The 25,540-nt window shown below is 43.3% G+C and overlaps 1 protein-coding gene across 6 annotated transcripts in view; it reads right to left on the bottom strand.

Moving 5' to 3' along the window:
* Nucleotides 1–292: 292 nt before the first annotated feature.
* LOC120032302 (forkhead box protein P2-like) overlaps nt 293–25,540 on the bottom strand; it is a 115,684-nt gene continuing 90,436 nt past the window's right edge. For 3 of the 6 annotated variants that reach the window (XM_038978333.1, XM_038978329.1, XM_038978330.1), the window contains 9 exons: nt 20,942–21,029; nt 19,367–19,450; nt 15,103–15,313; nt 14,400–14,476; nt 14,161–14,262; nt 11,276–11,397; nt 10,886–10,955; nt 9,367–9,677; nt 293–3,996 (listed from right to left, as the gene is read on the bottom strand). In XM_038978333.1, the coding sequence (XP_038834261.1) occupies nt 3,852–3,996; nt 9,367–9,677; nt 10,886–10,955; nt 11,276–11,397; nt 14,161–14,262; nt 14,400–14,476; nt 15,103–15,313; nt 19,367–19,450; nt 20,942–21,029 (1,210 nt within the window). In that variant the 3' untranslated portion in view covers nt 293–3,851. Of the gene's footprint in view, nt 3,997–9,366; nt 9,678–10,885; nt 10,956–11,275; nt 11,398–14,160; nt 14,263–14,399; nt 14,504–15,102; nt 15,314–19,366; nt 19,451–20,941; nt 21,030–25,540 lie in introns of all 6 variants that reach the window. The other 3 variants (XM_038978331.1, XM_038978332.1, XM_038978328.1) reach the window with 1 other exon arrangement.

Raw genomic sequence — 25,540 nt, 5'->3', positions numbered from 1 at the left:
GCCGTTACTGGTCCAGGCGGTTGGCTCCAGAGGGCACTGCAAATGGATCCGCATGTCCCCCTCCTCTAAACAAGACTCTGGATGCTAGAATCTGGAACAAAGCCTCGTAACATACACATTAAAATTGAATCGTTTTTTAAAAATAATTCTCAGAAGTAGCACAGTCCTGCAACGTTAAATGCGTAGTGCCAGCTAGATTTGTCATGGTTGTGACTTTGTTAAGTAAAATATATATGTGTACAAAAAAAGTAAGAACTCCCTGAAGTTGGAGGTAGACAGTTGCTTTTCAAAATCCTAGTTTTGGTCCTTTATTTTAGTCAGCAGTGAAAAGCCATGAATACAGAAAAAAATAACGTCTGTTACAATTCTCAACCATGACTTTCTAATGTCAGAGAATCTTTAACGCATGGACACAGCACACAGTAATGAAAGTATCAAAAATGAGCTCGGTCATAAAGGAATAAAACAAAAACATAAAATGTATTCACCAATTACATAAACATGTGTTTGCTACAGTCCCAATTTACTGTGTACATAGGGGGATCATATTCCCAATTATTAGAGAATGATATTAGTAGAAAGTATACAGGACTCAACTGCCTGACATAATGCTTCATAAAGTATGCACAGAGGTACAAGCAATAAATACACACATTAGGTTAAGCCTTACAGCTACGCAAAGCAGATGCAGAAAAAGCATGTTTGCTATTCTTAGCGAGCAATGAGAGAACAGTAAAAAATCATGAAATTCAGAAAAGAAACACAGATTTTTTTGTTGTTGTTGTTCTCGCTTAGAAAAAAGTCTGGTAAATTTTATGGGTCCACCAACATTTTTACATAGTATGCACAGTTATCAAAATACAGACGAAATCATCCCAGAAAATCCAGACAATCCTAAAATCTAGTGGAGGAGCAGATTGCAGTTCTGGGATCTTTCTGGTATTATGTGCAAGCAACTATTTTAGACATTTTTATTTTTACAAAACCCATGCAAAATCTACAGGTAATATGCATTCTGTGGCCGACAGTTTCTTCGTTCCCAAACAGTATAGCCGAGGTATGCATTCTGATGCATTAGGTCATCATCCTGATCATTTGTATTTCTTATATTATTTTGATTTATTAATGATTGTTTTCCAGTCCACCAAATGATTTTAGACATGCATTTTAAAACACAATATTCCCTTAAAGGTATTTTTACATTATCATTCTACAGATGTTTGAGGACAACCTATTACAATACTAATCTTCTTCCATATCTGACGTTGGGAATGTAAACTGTCCGTTGAGCCATGTCCATTAAGTAAAGTGTAACAGCTCTTGTGGCATTCTAATAACTCGACGTGCAATCTGCCATTTAATTGTTCTGAATTGGTTGTGCAGAGAGGTAGAACCTTTTAGAAAAGCCTTCATTTTTGGGGTTAAGTGGGAGAATCCTTTTTTTGAAAGACGCCGTGTCCTTATATTTGGTGTGATAAGACAATTATGAACGTCGTCTTCTAGTCATTTTGCTGACTCCATCAAAGTACATAAGGGATAAGCTTTGTTCCTGGACCCAGCACCTTCTTGAAGTGGAACTGGCATGAGAGTGTGTGTAACGTGTGTTTGGTTATGTATGTAGTAGTGTGCTAAGCTCTAGCAGCCAACTTTTTTTGGCTTGGCACAACACTCGAAAACAACATATGCAGAGTATGTTTCCATACATACGCACAAAGCAGACACACACTGACAGTTAAAATACAACACAACTCAGTCAGTTATTTGACAGTGTATCTGTTTTTCTGCATCTGAAGGTTACCAAGACAAGGACCAGGAAAGCTGGCAGACCGAAAACACAGGACTGTGTGTGTGTGTGTGTGAGCCTTTGAAAGCGTTTGTGTGTGTCATTTCTAGAGTATAACATAAGTATCTCATAACCAGAGGCAGAATTTTGTGTAACTTTGGTTTGACTGAAAACAGAAATTACCATTAAAGCAACAGCATCCACTTTTCTAGATGACATTTAGCTGAGAGAAATGAAATATATTTTTAGACAATCACTAAGTTCTGTTCCTGCCACTAGAATCCCAAATGTGATATTCAAGTTGCCTACCCTATACAGAATTCAGTGCAGTTAAAGATAGCTTCTCCTACGCTACCACTGACTGTATCTATGTAGTTAAGAAGCTATGAATTAAGTAATGAAGTATTTAAACTATAGAATAAAGCAAATATCACCTGGAAAATGTTTCTTTTCACCTTTGATATCCCTCTTCTACAATGGCTATATTATTTTGCTTTTACGTGATAACCAAGCCACACCATTTCATATCAACTTGAAATTATGACTTATTTGGCTTTACTAGATACTTTAAATGTTTGGTTACTATGTTTTCAGTTTCGGTTTTAAACGCGGCTCTAAACAAACCGCATGGAAATAAGACATGACATATTTGACAGTCCCACTGAACATGACATATTCACTAGATTAGAAAAAACTATGACCTGATGGGTAACGGAAAATCTAAAACAAAAACAAAGAAATCAAAAACAACCTTCACAACAACACAATTTTCTGCACTTCCATTGAACACACAAATGTTTGTTTTGGTCATGATCCACTTTTGCAGTATAGCTGCTTGTCTACCAGTCCCTATCACATAGCTTGTAGTTACATATCACATCTCCTCTCCTCTCTCTAGTCCTGGTAGATACTGCTCTCTCGCCCTAAAATTCAAGTGGACACTACGAGTTATCAAATTACACATCAAAATCTTTTATTTTTTTCTTGAATCATCTTTGTACAGGGCTAAATTAAACGATCCCAGAGGTTATTTAGAAGGTAGTTTGTGGAAAGCTTCTCTTTGTACTTGTTAAAGTCACAGAAGGCTGACCAAAGAGTCTGGTGGCTTCTGTCTAAGCTATTGGCCATTGATAGTGTTGGCTTTGGTTTCTAGCTGTTGCCTGTGACTGTTTGCAGGTAGACAAAGCTTTAGAACAAGGAGGTAAAAGAGAACAGCAGAAGAATATGCAGAAATGCATTTTTCCGTATTGGTTGGTGCGTACACAAACAGTTAAGTTTTTCAAACTTAATATCAAGTTAATTACTTTTCATCACAAACAGATACAGACTGGAAGCCTACTTTTTTGACAGCTGCAACAGTCTTGATACCGTGCTTCTGTTACTGTTGGGAAATAGGAAATGGCATTTACAGTTGGTGGTGCCAGAAATCAAAATACAAAAAGTAGAACGCAAAAAGAAAAGCAAATATTTTTTTGTTTTTTTTTGTTTTGTTTTTTAGCAACATACAGGCAGTGACTCTAATTTCTGATACTACTCCTGTGCAAATGATGGACAGAGCAACAACGTTTGAATTGAACCAGCAATTGTTTCTAACATCAACAACTACTGTGAGGGTTTTTTGATATTCACAAAATTCAACATCCTTTTTTGGCAGTATATGAGGCCGTTAGCTTTCTACAGAACGGGTTTCCAGACTCGTGTTTTTGTCGTTTTCCGTCCATGAGCCTCTGTGTTTGTCTGTGTGTATGTAGTGGCCAAGCCATCGTAATGAAACAGGTCTGAAAGTCGTTTTAAAAACCAGACATCTCATGCCTGTCATGTTCAGTCAGGGATCCCAAAGGGCTGCAACAAAGAGTTCCTTTGGGCCTGGTCTTCCAGTACTCCAGTCCGCGGGTCGGGAGGGAGGAGAGTCAGCTCTGGTCTGATCTGTTTGATCTGTTTGGTTCTGGGTGAGGAGTGGTTCTGGTTCTAGCAGGTTCTAGGAGGACAGCCTGTGAGGAAACAGGTAGGAGGACAGTGTGACGGAGGTGGAGGGAGGGGCCTGTAGTAGTGGGAGGGACTCCAGTAGTCACTCCAGGTCATCTGATAGGTTGCCCTCCTCCAGCTCCCGGTCGTCGTCCAGCTCTGGGCTGTGGTTGGCTGTCGTCACCAGCGACATCGGACAGTCATTGTCGTCCATGTTCAACGGCTCCTCCTTGACGTGGATCGCTGACCTGGAAAGGAATGGATGAAATATGTTGTTAATTATTTTATACATAAAGACATATAGTCCACCCAGGTAGAAGCTACTGTCATACAGTGGTGAATGTGTGAACTCCCATACAATTAAACACAAAAACTATGATTGAAGTGAGAAGTTGTTTAAAATTCAAATGAGTGCCACAAACCCTGATTTCACCCATGCACTACCAAGGTGTTGGAGCACACAGCTTTGAACTAAACCTGTTTCTCTGTCTGTCTGCTGGTTGGTCAGTGAGGTGCAGACGGGGGTCTACAGCGGTGGTGAAGTCAGAGAGATCCTCTTATGAATATCTGAGTTGTTCGCGTATAAGGCTCTAGGGATTCAACTCTTCACCGTGGGTCACATATTTTATCACGCTGCTATTTGTTAAAGGTAATTAGAAAGATTGTGAGGGAGAAGCCCCTCAGCACAATTAACAGGGGGTGAACCAGATAAAAAAAAACATCTAAGAAATCACTCAAATAGCCTCCCTCTTCTACAGAATGTATACTAGACATTCCATATAATAAACATAAAGTATATTCATCTTTTTCAGAGAAAACATAAAACATTTTGACGACAATAATTGACATCAGCCTGAATTACGTTGCTAAACAGCATGTAACAACAACCATAGCATTTGCGAAACGATAGTTCAACATGAAACATCACTTCTAGTCTTAAGCAATTGCATCAACATTTTTATCACCAAAAATGTGAAAACGGCTTATACTCAGACATGGTTGGCCCATCAAGAGTTTACTGCTGACACCTGGTTGACTTAAAATATATCTAAAAAAACACACTGCATACTAAATAATGGAGAATTTCTCATCCCCTCTAGTCCCCCGGAGCAAGGGGAGTCAAGTTTTCTTTAACTTGTTAATAGAATGCGCAATGCGTCGTTAATATGCAGGGGGGGGCGTGTGTGTCGCTCGTCCAGAGGAAAAACCTGCAGCTAGTCTCCGCCGTTAATCAGCTTCACCCCCGGCAGTTCAGTCGGACATACATGATACATGTTTTTAACTCTAAATGAATGAATATCTTTAGCCGCTGTCAATAAATGCAGTGTGAAAACACTGAAACACCGGTCTGAGTGGGGACGTTTCCCCTCCGGAAAAACAGAGTGTGGGCGGATGAGCGGGGCTACTAACAAGAATAATAATGCTGTCACACACAAACAAGGCTTAACATGATCCGGAGCCCTACTCAGGGAAAGGGTTTGTGGTGCGATGATAAATCTGACAAAACCTAATTATTTTTGACATGTCGGATGCATCAGGGAATCCCTGTGGACTAAGAGGGGGAGAGAGAGAGAGAGAGAGAGAGAGAGAGAGAGAGAGAGAGAGAGAGAGAGAGAGAGAGAGAGAGAGAGAGAGAGAGAGAGAGAGAGAGAGAGAGAGAGAGAGAGTGTCTGGCAGCCATCTCCTGGGTTGCCTTCATCAATGGCAGGAGGAATTTGAAAATCATTTTAAAAGGTACAGATTACTTTAATATTTATAGCAAAATAAATTAATATTCAGATGTGGTAGCTAGAAGGAGAAGCTTTGCCTTTTTAGGATGCTAGGCGGCGTGATGAATATTTCTGTTTCCTTCTCAACCCACACACTCAAGAGGAGAAACCAGAATAAACAGAACTCTCCCCTCCAGAAGAGGAGGATGAAACGATTATCTGGGATTAATTTATATACACTCATTCTAGTTATCTGGTAACACATTTATTGAATTTAATTTGTTGTCGTGAATAAAAAAACAATGCACAATATTCATATTCAGAGCTACCATTCTAATCAACAGACATATGTTTTGATATTTTGATATTAAGTATTTCATATCTCTCCCAATTCATGTTTTTACAAAAAACATATACAGTGCCTTCAGAAAGTATTCACACCCCTTGACTTTTTCCACATTTTCTTGTGTTACAGCCTGAATTTAAAAAGTATTACATTGAGATGCTGTGTCACTGGCCTACACACAACACACCATCATTTCAAAGTGGAATAATGTTTTTAGAAATTTTTACAAATGAATTCAACATGAAAAGCTGAAATGTCTTGAGTCAATAAGTATTCAACCCCTTTGTTATGGCAAGCCTAAATAAGTTCAGGAGTAAAAATGTGTTTAACAAGTCACACAATAAGTTGCATGGACTAACACTGTGTGCAATAATAGAGTTTAACATGATTTTTGAATGACTAGTTCATCTTTGTACCCCACACAAACAATTATCTGTAAGGTCCCTCAGTCGAGCAGTGAATTTCAAACACAGATTCAACCACAAAGACCAGGGAGGTTTTCCAATGCCTCACAAAGAAGGACACCTATTGGTAGATGGGTAAAAAAAAAGCAGACATTGAATATCCCTTTGAGCATGGTGAAGTTATTAATTACACGTTGGATGGCGTAAACAATAAACCCAGTCACTACAAAGATACAGGCATCCTTCATAACTTAGTTGCTGGAGGAAGGAAAGCGCTCAGGGAATTCACCATGAGGCCAATGGTGACCGTGAAACAGTTACATAGTTTAATGCCCGTGACAGGAGAAAACTGAGGATGGATCAACAACATTGTAGTTACTCCACAATACTAACCTAAATGACAGAGTGAAAAGAAGGAAGCCTGTACAGAATAACAATATTCCAAAACATGCATCCTGTTTGCAATAAGGCACTAAAGTAAAACTGAAAAAAATGTGGCTAAGAAATTAACTTTATGTCCTGAATACAAAGAATTCTGTTTGAGGAAAATCCAACACAACACATCACTGAGAACCACTCTTCATATACAAGCATGGTCATGGCTGCATCATGTTATGGATATGCTTGTCATCGGCAAGAACTAGGGAGTTTTTTAGGATAAAAAGAAACGAAATAGAGCTAAGCACAGGGAAAATGTTCTTCCACTTTGACATTACAGAGTATTTTGTGTAGATCGTTGACAAAAAACTGACAGTGAAATTAATTTTAATCTCACCTGGTAACACAACAAAATGTGGAAAAAGTCAGGGGGTGTGAATACTTTCTGAAGTATATTCAAATCCTTGGTGATCTCCCTCAAGCTTTGTAATAAATCATTTGTATTTAACATGTTACAACAAACATGCTACATCGACGATATTAATCTTAATTGGAGACACACGAGGCAGGACCAGACGGTGGTCAGTAGCACAGCCATTAGACACCCACAGCACAACCCTTTCTCCTCATCACAGGCATAGCTCACAGCTTTCATTTGCATCCATTATACACCACTAACATGCTTGTGTGGTTGGAGAATGAATAAAAGAAAGGAGAAAAATGATTAGTCCTCGTTGTGGCTTTACACTGTATTAGAGAACCATTGGATGAGTCATTTAGTCGTTAATGGCTAGCTGGCATTATGAAGTCTGGACTAAATGCTTCGGCTCTGTGTCTGATTACGACCAGCTATGTGTGTGCGCGTGACGTTTATGTGTGTGTGTTGTGTGTGTTTGTGGTTCATAAGTGCATCTTGGACAGAGACGCATCACCATCACAGGCAGATTATGATCGCTGGTAATCACGCTCTGTATGAGGCATAGCAGGGATGCAAATAACATCATTAGCTATGTGTCGTAAGTTAACGAGGGGCGGGGGCACGATCAGAGGGCAGAGTGACACACATGATAGCATCTGAACATGGATCATTTATGGTTATCAAGGAGTGTGGAGTGATATAAAGTACATACAACAACTTAATGGCCTTACATAACAATGCAGCATAAAAAACAAAGGATTTGGGGTCCATTTTTACACATATTTTACAATGTGATACTGTGGTCAATATGTCTAAATCTCTTTTATTCAAAGTGAAACTGCTTTTACTTTAGCAGCATCCTACTGTACTGTGATTCTAGCTAGCACATCTAGTTCCTGCCTTCTTTTGTCTTTTCCTCTAAAGCATACCCTTGAGGGCACACACACACACACACACACGTAAATGGTAACATGCCTGGAGCTATCTGAGTCGCTGTTTGGCTGATAGCATTAACCTCCAGAAGTGGGGGGGGGGGGGGGTTTGTCTAATTGTTCGATTCACATGGTTTCTGAAGTTTCCCTGCTCTCTCCTGAGGACCGGCTGGTACGCCGTGTACTCTTTAGTTAGCGTTACTCTCCCTTCATTATTAAGTGCAGGCCAGAGAGCCCACTCATGAAAACACATTTCTTCCATTTTGAGGATGTTGTGGCCGTGTAAAGGCGGAGAGCGGTCGTGGCGGCAGCCTCCACAGCAACCCCTCACACTGAGGCGAGGCCGTCTGAGAGAGAGAGTCTCCTGTTCAGTCCGTTATTAAAAGTTAAACAACCTGGGGGAGTGGATACACAGAGATCCTGTCTGGCAATGCAGATATGCCCCACTTAACACCCCCCCCCCCCCCCCCCCCCCCCCCCCCCCCCCCCCCACCCCCCCCGCTCTGGCCCATTTCCGAAAGGAATAGACACATCCAAACAAATTAATGTATGGGTTAGGCCAGTTCCTCTCAGAACAGTAAGTCCCCTTCTTAGATACAGAACTGGCTTAATTCCCAGTGCTACTCCAGAGATGGCTAGCAAGTTAGCTACTGTGGCTGGGCTTGCATCGTTGATTTCAAATAGGGGGCGGGGTAAGGAAGTGTGTGGGGGATGGAGGAAGTAGTAGCTTCACATACATAGTAGTTGCTCCATTTCCTATCTTTGACTAGGTAAACATGGACTACAGTGACACGTGTGACAACGCTGGTTAGAGGGAGAGCACATTTGTAACGTACACATTCCTGAAATCCACATGACATCCATTTTTAATGGCCCTCGTCTTTCTCTCTCTCGGCTCCATTAAAAAAGATAGAGAAGGCAACGATTTTAAAGTAATTAATGATACAGTTAGCTGCTAAATATTAATATGGACGGTCTTGAATAAAATATGACATCTAAAACTCTACAATACAGACATTGGAGTAATTCAAACCAAATGTGTAATTATCTTCTTTTTATAGGTTATAACTTAAAGCCAGGTATGTAAAGCTCACCTCAGGTGTGTCATAACGTGTCGTTGAAATGAAGATGTCTTTGAACCGCCCAAATATTCTGGTGATTTAGTACTAAAATCAAATTAGCCCCCAAAAACCTCCCACTATGTTATAATCTAGTAAAGACGTTTAACAAGCTACGATGCTAACAAAAGACAGCTATGGGGAGAGTGGGGATCCACTGTTGCTACTGTATCATCTGATACATGGAACAGAGGGGGAGGTCTGTCACCGACTCTCTGTGTTACAGTGAACACACTGAGGTAGGTGTGTGTGTGCGTGCGTTCACGTGTGTGCGTGCATCACCACCAACGAGAAGCCACTGAGTGCTACTTACATGTGTGCCTGTGGGGAGTACCCTCCAGGGCTGCTGTGGCCGTTGGTGTCCAGGTGATCCAGTGATCCGTTCAAGTCGTCGTGACTGGACTGGAGCAGGCTGTGGGGGCTGCTGCCCATCATTCCTGGGGGGCTACCACCCATCAACCCATGGGGGCTCCCGCCCATGAATCCATGTGGGCTACCACCCATCAATCCATGGGGGCTCCCGCCCATAAAACCAGGAGGACTGCCTCCCATCAAACCAGACGAACTGCTGTTCATCAGACCAGGGTTCCCCAGCAGAGGCAGGGAGGTCTCAGCCAGCGCCGCCTGGGAGGGAGGGAGGGAGGGAGGGAGGGAGGGAGGGAGGGAGGGAGGGAGGGAGGGAGAGAGAGAGAGAGAGAGAGAGGGAGGGGTAGAGAAGAGGGAGGAAGAGGGTGGGAGAGAGAAGGGGGGATGTTGATGGAGAGAGGGGAGGGAGTGAGAGATGGAGAGAGCGAAGGGAGAGAAAGGAAGAGAGAGCGAGAGAGAGAGAGAGAGAGAGAGAGAGAGAGAGAGAGAGAGAGAGAGAGAGAGAGAGAGAAGTTAGAGACAACTGGGTATTCAGATTGCAGGCCATCATAAAGATAAACCGCACACTTAAAAGAAAATTCCATCCAAAAACGATCTTTTGTATTTGTTTCAATAGTCCATTGTTGATATTGTCCCAAAATGTTTTGCATGTCAGCAATCAACGTTCAAGATATATAACTTTCAGAATACAGATAATACTAGTGAAGACTTTTGACAAGCTATTATGCTTACAACTGGATGCTTACTAGAGGACTTAAATTACTAATGATTGGATAGTTTTCACTGATGGTTTATTCGACTCAATATAACTCCACACAATGAAAATGTTTTGATGCCATTGATATCACCATGTTGGCTTTCGATGACTATTAAACAGACCAAAAAAAAATGATATAGAACTCCTGACACTTTTGCCTCCTGCGCATTAAAGTTATATTTTGCGATTAAAATGTAACGTTTTTGCCACGAGCACCTTGCTGGCTGGCCAACAGCATTGAAGCCAAATCATTTATGACAGCCTGGATAAATATGAATGCAAATGCTATCAATCTGAGTCCGTGGTCAAGCTGAGAGAGAGAAAGAGCTGGTTCTGCTGTAGCCACAGGGTGGCCTCCATTCTCACTGATATCAACCAGACAGATGGAGAGAGATGGAAGGAGGGAGAAAGAGGAGAGGGAGAGAGGGAGGGAAGGGAGAGCGAGAGAGGGAGGGAGGGGAGAGCGAGAGAGGGAGGGAGGGGAGAGCGAGGAGAGACCCTCCACTCAACTTTAGCCACTGTCGTTACGCCTCTCCCTTGCTGACTAATGAACAGGTCTTAAGAACTACTTCCATCTAACCACACAGAAGCCACACACATAGACAGCTGTAGGCTATACTACCCACAATACAATGGAGGGGAATCAGTCACATTTTGTCTAGCGTACAGGATCTGACAGAGCAACCGCAGCTTAATGCTGGGTGTTTACCTGTAAGCTGGCGTTTAAAGCAGCTCCATAGCCCAGGCTGGAGGGAAGGTTCTTCACAAGCGTCGGGCTTCTACACCAGGAAACAGAAATACACAAAACATTTTGAAATACACATTCTTACAAAATGGCATATTGCAACATATATTTTAAATTCTAATTCTAACATCGTTGTATATTAAACAGTGAAAGAGTCAAGTGGTGTAACATTTAAAATACGTATTTCTCCTCGTAGCTGTGACATTAAATCATCTTAGAATGAACGGCAGCCTTTGAACACACACCATATACTGTACTACAGTGATATTTAAAAATGCCTGATTATTAATGGTAATACGGTACAGGCCCTAGGACTAGGTGGGGAGTTAGAGTGACAGCTCTGCTCTAACGTACCCTGTTATCTTCTGAGACCTGCGTTTCTGGTACTCCATCTCGTCCACCGTCCACACGGCCCCCTTCACGTTCTCCACACGCACAAAGCACTTGTGCAGACTGAGGTTGTGGCGAACGGCGTTCTACAGATGAAAAAAAAAAAACAGAGAAAGGTCACGGAAAGAGTCATTTCATTTTTTTTTTAAATGTATTATCCACCTAAGAAAGGGAGCAAAAAAAAACGACGCGAAATTGATTTTTTTTGTTGAAATTCTTAACGTTCACGCGCCATTGATTTAATTAGTAAAAGTGAGCGAGTACGAATGCACTTACAAGTCACACACAGTACATATCAATCAGAGTAAGTAGGCTGAAAGGAGGTAATCAGCATAGCGAATGGCTTTTGGTGACAGAAGTGGTAATGCCGTGGTGATGATGGTGATGTCAGTAGCAAGCAGCAGCCCTCAACCCTCTGCTCTAGTCTTCATGGCAGTATCTTAAGAAGATGACAGTAGCAGAGATTTGAGGCCCTTCCCCATCCGGTGGCTAACAGCTAACCCGGTGACAATATGAGGTGTGGGGGATAAGAGGAGGAGGAGGGTTGGTGTGAGAGGGTATGACTCGTGTGTGTGGTAGGCTGACAAGGATGGCTACTATATCGAAATAGTCTGTGCATGCTGTCAAGATAGGAGTCAAACGAATGATCAGATCTGGACACCTTTTTGTCGTAATATTGTCACATACCCTTAAAGCAAAGCGTTGCTATCAAAATGACCTGATATATGCATGCATTAACACATGTATGCATTACTGCATGTATATGCAAACATGAAATATATACAAAAAAAGAAAATCAACACAAGAAATACAATATTCCTCCCCAACATTCCAGATAAACCCAAATTAAAACATGCATCAAAAAGACTACAAATAACAACCTTTGCTTTAATATCGCCTGCTTTCACATGCATTCCTTTCCCAACCAGGTATACCGGTTTTTTTCCCTTTAAGAAAAGAGATTTTCGAAGAAAAAAACCACAAAAAAAACGAGCAGATCTCCGCATCTGACCTGAAAATCCCAGGATTTGATTGATCTTAATGCCCATGGCTTTGAATATGATCAGTTTAATATTAATGAGAAAATGAGCAGTTTTATTATGCATGCTATACAGTTAGATCTAATAAGCTGCTGGGGAGTGAGGAGCAGAGAGGAGGCTGGATCCTCCAGTCTCAGAGCTGATGAGACCAAGCTCAGATATTAAATCACCCTATATTTCTTTTCTTTTTTTTCTTCTCAGTTAATCAAATGACACGCCCATCACAGATCATCCCTCTAACGCCTTACAAAGGAAATGTGGGAGCTCAAAATGTAAATATATTACCTAGGTTATTGTGAAAGAGAGAGAGACAGACTATTTCTAATGCCCATTTTGAACACTTCTCTATACCACGACTGGGCCTTCCAAAAACAATAACATGTGTGTGTGTGTGTGTCAGAGAGAGAGAGAGAGAGAGAGAGAGAGAGAGAGAGAGAGAGAGAGAGAGAGAGAGAGAGAGAGAGAGAGAGAGAGAGTGTGTAATATGTGTGTGAGAGAGAGAGAGAGAGAGAGAGAGAGAGAGAGAGAGAGAGAGAGAGAGAGAGAGAGAGAGAGAGAGAGCGAGAGAGAGCGAGAGAGAGCGAGAGAGAGAGAGAGTGTGTGTGTGTCAGAGAGAGCGAGAGAGCGAGTGTAATGTGTGTGTGTGTCAGAGAGAGAGAGAGAGAGAGAGTGTTTGTAATGTGTGTGTGTGTGTCAGGGAGAGCGAGAGAGAAAGTGTGTAATGTGTGTGTCAGAGAGAGACAGAGAGAGAGTGTGTAAGGTGTGTCCTGGTTAATGACCAGTCAGTGATAAAACAATTGACTAAACAAGTCAAAAAGACACACACGACCGTGTGACAATCCGGAAGAGTCCGGAGTCTTTTGCAGCACACCCTTGTGGATCAGTAATCACATGCCAACATCATTTGCATCCCAAATCCAAATTAATTCACTTTGCTGAACCTAGTGCTCTGATATGGACAGAGCACTAGGACAGAGATACAAATGAGTCCTTTTGTCCTGGTAAATAAAGTGCGTTCTCTCCTTGACAGGCTAATTCTCAATTTGGGTCTCATTTAGTTTCGGCTGAACGACCATAACCCCTCAGTCGGACACGCGGCCGCCCAGCCCGCCACTATGAGCTATGGTGTGTGTATAGGAAACCACGGGCCAGACACTAAACACAAAACCCCCTGCCACAGTCCCAGCCTCCCTAGGCAAACAGCCATCTTTCAGACTAATTAACCAATGATATGCAAGAGAGGCTGGGTGGGTGTGGGAGGAGGGATGGAGAGAGAGAGGAAGAGAGAGAGCGAGAGAGAGAGAGAGAGAGAGAGAGAGAGAGATAGAGATAGAGAGAGAGATAGAGAGAGAGATAGAGAGAGAGAGAGAGAGAGAGAGAAAGAGGAGAGAAAGATAGAGAAAGAGGAGAGAGGGATAGATAGAGAGTGAGGGGAGGGAGGGAGGGACAGGAGGAGAAGTAATACGGTGCATGGTAACAAAAGGTGCTGATGATTGAGTGGCTGTATTGTAATTAGCGTGCCAGGCCCCACTCCTCATCCACAGCCTCGCCTATTAATTGCACCAAATTAGAAAACGATATCAGAGGCAGAATTATTCTTTCACTTGTCATCTGAGAGAAAGAGGTTGGAAAAATTCACTCTATTCAAGAGGTCAGGTTAAAGCTAGGGGAGTGGGATACTAATCTGTTGGTGTCAAGTAAATCAATGTTCTTCCAAGCTTTTCTTACTGCAGGCATGGCACAAAGAGGTGTCTCTAGATGAGGAAGTAGTGTACTCTAAGAGTAGGAGAGTAGGTTTAGGGTAGGTACCTTCCAAGTAGCTGCGTTGCGTCTGAAGTAAGCGAACGTGCGGGTGAACCAGCTGTAGATTTCATTAAGCGTTAACTGCATGTCGCCCGACTCCATGATACCCTGAAATGAGACGACATCAAATAATGGTTTACTAACTAGGCAGCATGACACACACTCTCAAAGCTGCATGAGATTCAAGCAGCAATTCATTTACATCTAATCAGGCAAAGTTAATGTATTTTTTTTCTCCCACTCACCTGCCTTATGAGGGTTGCATAAGTAAATGGCGGTCTGACATCTGCATTCTTATAAAACTCATAGTTTGGGGCGATCTCTGGAAAAATAAATACTGTGTCACCACCTGAAATAATTGGTAGATTTTATTCCTCGTGGTATTGGAATTAGTTTAGGGTTTCATCAAATTAAAAGAGGGAGAGAAAGAGAAGAGAAGAGGGAGGGGAGGGCAGCACACATCAAATCAGCATTTTCCATTTTCCAAAATAGATTTTTCATTAATCTCTCTCATGAGAAATCTTAAACACTAATACATCCATATCAAATTAGATCAATGTAGATATTTTGTACGAACTTGAATAATTATGCATATTTTATGCTAAATACCAGAGAGTAAATATAAACATCAAAGACAGGCCTTTTAAAATGCAAAGAGCTTAATACATAGAACATCTTAACGTTCAAACTGAATTGACATTCACGTCATATTTGCGCTCAGAAAACGTTATGGTCTATTGACATATGGATTGATTATACAGAGGCCTTTTTTATCCTCTTTAAATCTAACATTCCGTATTGCAATAAACACTGTGCGATTGTACAACAACAACTATTAGTGACAATGCGTTGATAGGAGTCCAACACAGTATTCAATTCAATTCAATGAACCCAACTTTATTAATGATCATAAAAGTAGGTGACTCGGCTTAGTGTAGAGGGTCTTACCTGAAGACAGTTGCATGGAGTACTTCTCGGAGTGACGTCTACGCATGGCGCCCATGCTGGGGACGTTGGCGGCGCTGAGCAGGGAGGGCACCTGGGGCACCTGGGACATGGGCGTCACGGGGGCGCTGGGCGTGGTGGGGGTCTGAGGTACGTTCGGAGGGGACGCCGATGGCAGGTTCTTCGACATGGTGACGCTCGACACCAGGTTCAGCTGATTAAGGAGGAAAGGAGCGAGGTGACCGAGGGAGTGAGGAAAGGAAGGAGAGGGAGAGAGAACATGGGAAAGAGAGCGAGGGAGAGAAAGACAGAGAGAAATAGGATTGAGGGCGAGAAGAAGGAAGTAGCAAGAGGGAGAAAGAGGGAGAAAGAAGCAGGGTTTTACATTAGAAGGGGCTCTCTGACAAAACGAGAGTGGATTCTCTACAGTTCTACAGCTGTGGTTCCACTAATAAGCTGTGTTAGAGGAAGCAACCAATCTCCACGAATTAAAGGATCAAATTGTATCATAAGAATTCTAATTAGAGCATGCTGTTAAAGATGATCTAATGATCAGCCATCCATGTTATCCCAACCACCATCTAACGCCCACATAGAGACAACTCACCGTGTAGTGTGTACTAAACTGTGGTAGGGAGAGAGCCAGAGACAGCCACCACCACCACCTGGCTACACATGGCTACAGCTGGCTACAGATGGCCAGGCTACAGCACAGGCAACCCTGACCATTCCTGGATACAAAACAAAAGCGATGCGCCTGGTGGCCGCGGCTACTTTCCTCTTTGAAACCTGTGCAGAGTCACTTTACCTCTCCGCTAACGCTAACTGAAACCCGTGCAGAGTCACTTTACCTCTCCGCTAACGCTAACTGAAACCCGTGCAGAGTCACTTTACCTCTCCGCTAACGCTAACTGAAACCCGTGCAGAGTCACTTTACCTCTCCGCTAACGCTAACTGAAACCCGTGCAGAGTCACTTTACCTCTCCGCTAACGCTAACTGAAACCCGTGCAGAGTCACTTTACCTCTCCGCTAACGCTAACTGAAACCCGTGCAGAGTCACTTTACCTCTCCGCTAACGCTAACTGAAACCCGTGCAGAGTCACTTTACCTCTCCGCTAACGCTAACTGAAACCCGTGCAGAGTCACTTTACCTCTCCACTAACGCTAACTGAAACCCATGCAGGGTCAATTTACCATCCCGCTAACGCTAACTGAAACCCGTCACTAATCCACAGAGCTTTTCACCCTCTTTTTGAATCTTTTTTTTCATTGGGCACATGTGATGTGATTGTAGGGGTTCCAACCAACCGAGTGGAAATGTCCACCCTGACCTTTGCGTCTCTGTGCTAATTTAGCTGGAATGGAAATGACATCATTACATATTCCAACCAAATTGGCTTAATTGCGAACGGGACGAGTGGACTGCTGGTGAACGTTGTGAACGTGACTGGAGATCACTTTGAAAGGGGCGCAGGGTTGTAAAAGAGAGCGTGAGAGGCCTCAATAATCATTTGCGACAGCATGTGTTGATAAATACAATGAGATGTCAGGTCGGAGAGACTATGGTGCATCTGTGGCTTTCAGCTGATCATTATAGCACCACTTAAAGCTAGTGAGCTGATTCTGGGAGGGACTTTCTGGGCTGAGATGACTGGCAGCTAGTTAATACTGTAAGGCCTGTACTGACAGCAGTACTTCTGTAGCTCAGTTGGTGTAGCATGGCGCGTGCAACGCCAAGGTAGTGGGTTTGATTCCCGGGACCACCCGTAAAAAAAAATATATATATATATATATGCACGCAAGTCGCTTTGGATAGAAGCATCTGCTAAATGCCATATATTTATTACATGAACTCAAACTAGTCAGAGAGAAGAACTTCCCATAGGACTGCAGAGTTACTGCGTAGGCTAGCTGTGGCCTTAGTACAAGTTTACTCTACCGCACAGTGGAAGGAGTAATGAATCTAAGACTGACGAGTGTAAGTTTCAAAAACACGCACGTCAGCGGATTTTTTTCAAAGGTGTAAAATATAAAATGCGAATGAATTATGATTTTCATGTGCTAATGATGTCATTTAATTGCGGAATAATAATGACGACGGACAAGTCATATCCGTCATTGTCTGAGACAGAAACGCTTTACTACTTTGGCGAGGAAAGTAGACTAGACTACAGCAACTGTCACTGTAGAACACAGCACAGACAGTAAACTAGCATGACAATTGAAAAGGAAAATGTATATTGATGTGTATAATACAGGAATCTCCATACAATTCACAACAGGTCAGGCCAGGTCAAGGCACCAAACCAACCAGGTCTTTGAAGTCTGATCCTACTTAATCCCCTATTCATTCAAAGCATCAGACACACACACACACGCACACACGCACACACACAGCCCCAGATACACTGTGAACAGTCATTACGTGTTACGTGTTCAACACAGAGACCCACAAAGGGTTTGGACACGCTGTCAAACACAGCAAAAATGCACTCCATAATAAATCCTATCAGTGTGTGTAATAGCATGTATATTATAGTGTTAAGATTCCGTCTTCTTTTTCCCCCATCCTCTCCCCCCACCAGGTACGGCAACAAGCGTAACATGTTTGCAGGCATACAATCCTAGTATTTGCAAAATGGAATTTATTAAAGCCCTAACTGAGAGGGAGAGCGAATGAGAGGCAGGGATGAGCACTTTGCCACCTCTCTGCTCATCTGAATATATATATTCAAGGTTGGGTCTGGGAGAGAGAGAGAGAAAAAAACTCATTATTCTGGGCCTTGCAGCCTTGGTAACTTTTCATCCATCCATGGCATGGCCAAAAGGTAACATTTAATGAAGTGCCATTCAGAGAGTAAATGGGGTCATATAATAGACAGTGCGCCCAGCGCGAGGAACACCTTGTGTTGGGCTACTGATAGCTGTTAAGGGTTGCAGTGATGAACCAACAGGACTCATTTCAGCAGCCGGCAATAAATTCACACTATTAATATTTATCAAATATGTGGGGCTGTTTCAACCCCCGCCCCAGCCATGTTCGGGATGTAAACCCATGCTATGATATCTATTACACATCTCCTATTGCGGTGGAACTATGCATTTCCCCCCCGCATATAACACCTATTATCCACATGTAGTCATTTTCATATGCCAAAATCTACAGTATAATTACGCTCCGCTCTAGTTCTCCAAAAGGGGGAGCCTTAAAACTGAAGCTGGAGAGAGTTTGTTCATTTAAGGATCTCTGTACGAATTACGCACCATCAAATGCAATTAGCAGTTCTTTCATGTGCGGTTTATGTAACGCAATAGTTCATTAACAGTATTCATTCATATGCAGTCTTGGATTACAGTCCTGAACATTCTTTATTAGACTAGATGTAACCAAGCTGCTGGAGTTGTGAAGATAAAAAAAAAAAAAAAAAAAAAAGAGGGAAAAAAAGTGATTGAATAATAAATTGGAGGAAAGCAGATGATTCCTGACGGGTTTGTAGGATAATTATTCTATCTTGTGATTCTACTTTATTCAATGGAGCATTATTCCATTGAAATGAGGCACTTACTAAGCAGCAGCAACATACTAACAACGTTTCTGATCTCTCATTTTTTTTAAACTGCTTTAAAATTGAGGTAAATAATACTAACAAAAATTATGCATTGTTTTTGCACATGTAATATAAAAAAATGGTGTATAATTTAAATACATTTGTATCGTGAGTGTATCCATATTCAATGCAAATATATACTAAAGTGAAATAGTGTCAAATAGATTTTTTGCCAATTTTAGCCCATATTTGTAGGATTTTGTATCTATTTTAGGCCCATTTTATTGCATACTTATTACTGGGCTATTTCATTGCTCATCATCTTTACCAGTACAGCCTTCAGTTGAGGTGTTTGTTGTTCAAATGAAACATACTTTCATTTCTCTCACTCGACTTTAAGTGCTGCTTTGGACTGTGGTGCTAAGCAGCTATTGCACTGCTAACAGGTTGTTTTAACCATTATGTCTATCACAATGAAATGGCCCAGCGTTTTGGCAAAGGACTCAAGCCTGTGATTTAATACACTCCTGGCTCTATTGTCCTCTCTGTCATAGACTGAGATGTATCTGATGGGAGAGGTGTAACCTGGTATTGCCTTTCCATCCCACTATCATCCCACTATCATCCCACTATCCCTCCGTCCATTTCAACTGCTGACGGTTAAACTGTCTCATTCAGCCAAACCCTGTTTACTGTATATAGAGCAATATGCACTCACAGGTTTTGGAGATGGCTTGGGCTCCGAGGGCCGCATGTGCAAGTGGGCCATCATCGCCTGAAGATGCTCACGTTCTTTAGAAAGCTGTTAGGCGGAGAGAGGGAGAGAAAAAAAAAACTGCTTTAGAAATGAGCGATTTTCCCCAGACTGCAACAGTAATACATCTTGTTATCGAACTTGTCTTTCTTGTAATGAATCCTGCATGTGCCCAGTCTGGGGCTCCGAGCTAAGTCTGCCTTGAAGACACAGACTTAAACCAAACCAGTGGAGGAGAGGAAGAGGCGAGAGACAAAACATTTCTGCTGCTAGTGGTGTCGGCAAGGGGGAGTTAGTGCGAAGAGGTCAGGGAAAACAAATAGCACTTCATCTTTTTGTCAATAGCAGAATTTAGGTCACGGGTGCTTTGACAGCAACAAGCTACTCAGGCTATAAATTAGAAGGTCCTGAGTGCCTCCTCAAAGTCCTGTGGACACTGTTAGAGAGATGAACCCCAGCCAACAGCTGCCGAGAGGTGAAGGGGTCCTCCAAACAGAGTGCCAGCCAGACCCGCCTCCACGCTCCCCCTCGTTCCCTTGGAGGTCTAGTTAGTGGCCCTGCGATCTGCTATCATCAATCTAACTCACTGGGAGTGACAGGGACCAGGTAGTGTGAACAGACTGAACTCCACTCCTCGTGCGCTAGCTACAACACCAACCCGTAAGCAGCAGCATCCAGCAACACTGGACTAGACTGAACTGGGCCTCATTACCAGTGACGGCTCTCAGGGATGGAGTGAAGGGAAAAAAGGAGGAAAGGACGGACATAAAACAGCAAACGCCAACTGGTAATTGGTCACACCGCAAACACGAGGTTCGGTGGCTTTGGCCCCCCCCAAAAAAGAAAGAAAAACACAATACTTTTTTGTTTTCTTTTACATATAAACAATAAGTATTCATTTTTTCTTCGAATACCCTCCAAAACCCCAACAACATAAATACTAAATGTTTGCCGGAGTGGAAAAAAACTTTATAGTGGAACGCTTGGGTTGAGAAAGAGCGAGAGAGAGCGCGAGAGAGCGAGAACTTGTAACTCTAAGAGCATGTCTGTCTGTCCATGCTACCCCGGCCTAAAGCAGGCCTGACTGTCAGTACCATAGTGTAAATCCAGTACAGAAAATAGACAGCCGTGGTGTAAATCCAGTGTATTGTGGGAATGGCGTGGATGCTGAGTAATAATGTCATTCAATCACCGGACTCATTATCTCGGCAGCGTGACACGCTAATAAGGTCACGCTCCACCTACTAAAAATAGTTCCTGTCTTCAGAAGCTTCCTTCAGGTGCAAAGTGCATTTAATTAACATGCAGGGACAGGGGACAGATGCACTCCGTTATTAATTGGAAAGGAGAGAAAATAAGCACATCGTTAATTCAATTAAAACAGTCATAATGGGTTTGGTGCGGGCCCAAGGATTCCTTTGTTTAGGTGGTCTCGGTATATAAGATTCTGCTGCACTTTGGCCTAGTCGGCCACACAAACAGGTATGTAGAAAAGAATTAGAAATCAACAACAATGTAATAATGCTAAAAGAGCCGTGCCTGTATCTCTAGCTGCTGTACCACCTGCATCTGGACTCGACACTGGGCCGTGCTCCTGTCGTCTAGAGCATGCTCAGTGTTAAGGTGCCTGGAGACAGGGAGAGAGACAGAGAGAGAGAGAGGGAGAGAGAGTGAGAGTGAGAGAGAGAAAGAGAGAGGGGGAGAGAGAGAGGGAGAGAGAGAGAGAGCGAGAGAGAGTGGGAGAGAGAGAGAGGGAGAGAGTGGGAGAGAGAGAGGGAGAGAGAGAGAGAGGGAGAGAGAGAGAGGGGGGGGGGGGGGGGGAGAGAGTGAGAGAGAGAGGGAGAGAGTGGGAGAGAGAGAGTGTGAGAGAGAGGGAGAGAGAGAGTGGGAGGGAGGGAGGGAAATTGTTAATGATGCTATATGCATACAAATTCACAAAATCCGGCATTGTAATATAAATTATTAAAATGCAAAAATGTGCTAATTTATTAAATGACGTATTATCATAAATGATTATTATTACGTTGCTGTTGTTATCATCATCATCATCGTCATCATTCTGAAATGATATGTAATACTGGTGGATGTTGACCTGATATAAAACAATGAAAACATCTCCAATATGACTCCAGCAGCATATCTTCCATGACAATACGCCCTCTGTAGTGTGGATAGGAGTCAGTGACAGAGCACTAGTCTATAGAGGATATCAGATGCTGCTCTGGCACAATGGGTTTGTCTCCCTTCATTTATAGAAAACAAAAAAGGCAATTTAACGTGAGTACGATTTTAAAGCTCCCTTTCCAAAGTGTACATTTATTCAGTGGCAGACTTATTAAATGCATCTCCTTCATTAGAATAAAAAAAGGCAAACAGCCATAACAGTTGATGACGGTTTGCCTTGATTGGATTTAGCCTGCAGGACACAAAAGAACCTCGCCATTAAAATAGACCTTAATTCCCTGCACCGCGCCACAAAGGCGAAAAGGTTTTTTAAAGTGTTGTGATGTTCAGTAATGAGCCTCTATCTGAATTATCATTGGTGAGAAGACATGGTTATGAAATGCCAGAGCTGCCACTTTCTTTGCTGTAATTATAGGTTAGCTTGCAGACCCTTCAATGATCATTTACAGCACTGCCTCCAGTGCATTAGTGGCAGCTTAAATCTCTTTCTCTGACACACACACACACACGTACACACACACACACACACACCGTCTTCTTTTTCTCCTCTCCTCTCCCCCCACCAGGTACGGCAACATATATACTTTTTTCTAGTCTTTTCCTATTTATTGTTTATCAGCAAAATGCCAAACAATACAAACGTAGTCACCAGCCTCCCTTAGTATGCCAATCAAAGCATGGAATGGGACACATGTAATCACAATAGCCCAGTACCTTTCAATTATGGCCGGGCACATTTAAAACCATTCCAATTTCATTCCTGTTTTAACGCTTTTGTAACCATTTCAGGTCTAATACTCAGCAATGTTCCATTCTAAATCAGGAATGAGATAGCATTACAAAGAGGGGGAGAGGCTGGACTGGTGGGTTTCTCCAGCCCGTACCTAATTGCTGTTTCAGAATGCGCATGCAAAGGGGCATTTCATTAATCATTTAATCACGTCCCTCGCAGGAAGAGGGAACTAATGCAGCAAATACCCTTGTCATTTCAATGCTCATAACGCTATCTTATGCACTTGATGTATGGCGTGTGTTATAAATTACAGCTACTTCTAAAGCACCTAGTGGGCTGGCCCGCTATCCCTGAAGATACTTCATTACCAAATACAAAAAAAAAATCTTTATTAAGTTTCCCTCTCATCGACAGACAAGCAGCCTATGTTTTTTTTTTCTCCTGTTGGAGGGGGGGAGGTTGTGAATTAGCTGCAGAAGGCCTCTCGATATTCCTCCGACCATTTTTTCAAATGATCCCTTTTTTGTCTTCCTCTTCTTCTTCTGCTGGCCAGTTGGCAAGGCGATTACAAACAGATTACGGCCTGCGTATGAAATATTAAAATGGCAAGCGCTGTTACTATGCATTAATATGAAAGAGGGAAATAGAGAGAGAGTGTAAGAGAGTGTGAGAGAGACATAGAGAGACATAGAAAGAGAGATGGTGCGAGGGAGAGAGATTGACAGCGAGAGAGATGCAGAGAGAGTGAGAGAGAAAGCGAGAGAGAGAGAGAGAGAGAGAGAGACAGGTTATCCGTCATCGTCACCAGAACATCCCCTAATGAGCCGGGCCCAGTCAGACTCAGAGCAGTTCAAACAGAGGTGAGGGAGGGAAGAGAGGCCGGACGCCTTCACAAAGACAGCTCTGAACAAACATTTCTGGAGCCACCACGTAATTTATGGGTCACTTTATAGGCATATTGATTTTTGTTTTGAGAGGGGAATAACCAATGTGATGGGCCCAATAGCACAGAAAGGCAGAGAAACAGAGAGAGAGCTGGGGAGATTGACAGATGGAGGGATTCAGGGACAGAGAGGCCACGCTAATACAGTGGTGTGTTGTGTATAGCAGAGTTTTCTAGACAAAAACAAAGCCTCACCGACCATTAAGACAAATATATACACAATATACTGAAGTTATACACTGAGAGTTCTAAGAGCCTGCTAATAAACCTTCAAACGCATATACAGTATGGTGTGCCTAATTGTCCATGTGTCCTATCACAGCTTCGTCGACCCAGACCCTTCATGCTAGCTAGGCTGGGGCCTCTCTCCACCCTGACTGTCTAGCATGGCACAGAGTAACACAAACACACATTGCAGACCCACACCAGACCAGACAGCAGCATATGCATAACTAATGTAATGCCCTCAGTTTTTAAAGGTCTTGTCACACCCAGCCAGACGTCTGGCAGAGTAGCGCTAAGGGCGCCTATTCGGGGGCTTCTTACTGCCTTGTGGGTTTAATTAAGCAACGGTTAGAGACACTCGCAGTCAGGTTAACGTCTCTCTCTCTCTCTCTCTCTCTCTCTCTCTCTCTCTCTCTCTCTCTCTCTCTCTCTCTCTCTCTCTCTCTCTCTCTCTCTCTCTCTCTCTCTCTCTCTCTCTCTCTCTCTCTCTCTCTCTCTCTCTCTCTCTCTCTCTCTCTCTCTCTCTCTCTCTCTCTCTCTCTCTCTCTCTCTCTCTCTCTCTCTCTCTCTCCGCTTGCCATTTCTCTCTCTGATGCTACTGCCTGCTGGGTAAAGGGGAAGAGGGGGACATGGCGTCGGAGGGTAGAGAGGGGAAGAGTTAAGTGAGGAGGAAGATAAATTGTCTGTGTAGACGGCGAGGTGCATCGATTTAGGGAGACCCTGGTCTGAGGGGTTGGCGGTCGGGGCATGCTGGAGGTTTGGATGGTGGGTATGAATATATATGGGCTGAGGGGTTGGCGGTCGGGGCATGCTGGAGGTTTGGATGGTGGGTATGAATATATATGGTCTGAGGGGTTGGCGGTCGGGGCATGCTGGAGGTTTGGATGGTGGGTATGAATATATATGGGCTGAGGGGTTGGCGGTCGGGGCATGCTGGAGGTTTGGATGGTGGGTATGAATATATATGGTCTGAGGGTTTGGCGGTCGGGGCATGCTGGAGGTTTGGATGGTGGGTATGAATATATATGGTCTGAGGGGTTGGCGGTCGGGGCATGCTGGAGGTTTGGATGGTGGGTATGAATATATATGGGCTGAGGGGTTGGCGGTCGGGGCATGCTGGAGGTTTGGATGGTGGGTATGAATATATATGGGCTGAGGGGTTGGCGGTCGGGGCATGCTGGAGGTTTGGATGGTGGGTATGAATATATATGGGCTGAGGGTTTGGCGGTCGGGGCATGCTGGAGGTTTGGATGGTGGGTATGAATATATATGGGCTGAGGGGTTGGCGGTCGGGGCATGCTGGAGGTTTGGATGGTGGGTATGAATATATATGGGCTGAGGGGTTGGCGGTCGGGGCACGCTGGAGGTTTGGATGGTGGGTATGAATATATATGGGCTGAGGGGTTGGCGGTCGGGGCACGCTGGAGGTTTGGATGGTGGGTATGAATATATATGGGCTGAGGGGTTGGCGGTCGGGGCACGCTGGAGGTTTGGATGGTGGGTATGAATATATATGGTCTGAGGGGTTGGCGGTCGGGGCACGCTGGAGGTTTGGATGGTGGGTATGAATATATATGGTCTGAGGGGTTGGCGGTCAGGGCATGCTGGAGGTTTGGATGGTGGGTATGAATATATATGGGCTGAGGGGTTGGCGGTCGGGGCATGCTGGAGGTTTGGATGGTGGGTATGAATATATATGGGCTGAGGGGTTGGCGGTCGGGGCATGCTGGAGGTTTGGATGGTGGGTATGAATATATATGGTCTGAGGGGTTGGCGGTCGGGGCACGCTGGAGGTTTGGATGGTGGGTATGAATATATATGGGCTGACGGGCTGAAGAATGTTTAATTGGAGATGATAATCAAACGGTAACTAACTCCTCTCGGATGGATGAGAGTGTGTGTGTGTGTGTGTGTGTGTGTGTGTGTGTGTGTGTGTGTGTGTGTGTGTGAGAGATCACAGATGGGAGAGTAAATCAATATAGAACAAGGGAACAGAGCAGGAAGCATTATATAATAATACTAAACAGAATGGACTAGTAAAATGTACGTGATG

The sequence above is a fragment of the Salvelinus namaycush genome, chromosome 38 (assembly GCF_016432855.1).
Source record: "Salvelinus namaycush isolate Seneca chromosome 38, SaNama_1.0, whole genome shotgun sequence".
NCBI lineage: Eukaryota > Metazoa > Chordata > Actinopteri > Salmoniformes > Salmonidae > Salvelinus > Salvelinus namaycush.
This window is presented reverse-complemented; position numbering and strand designations above follow the sequence as displayed.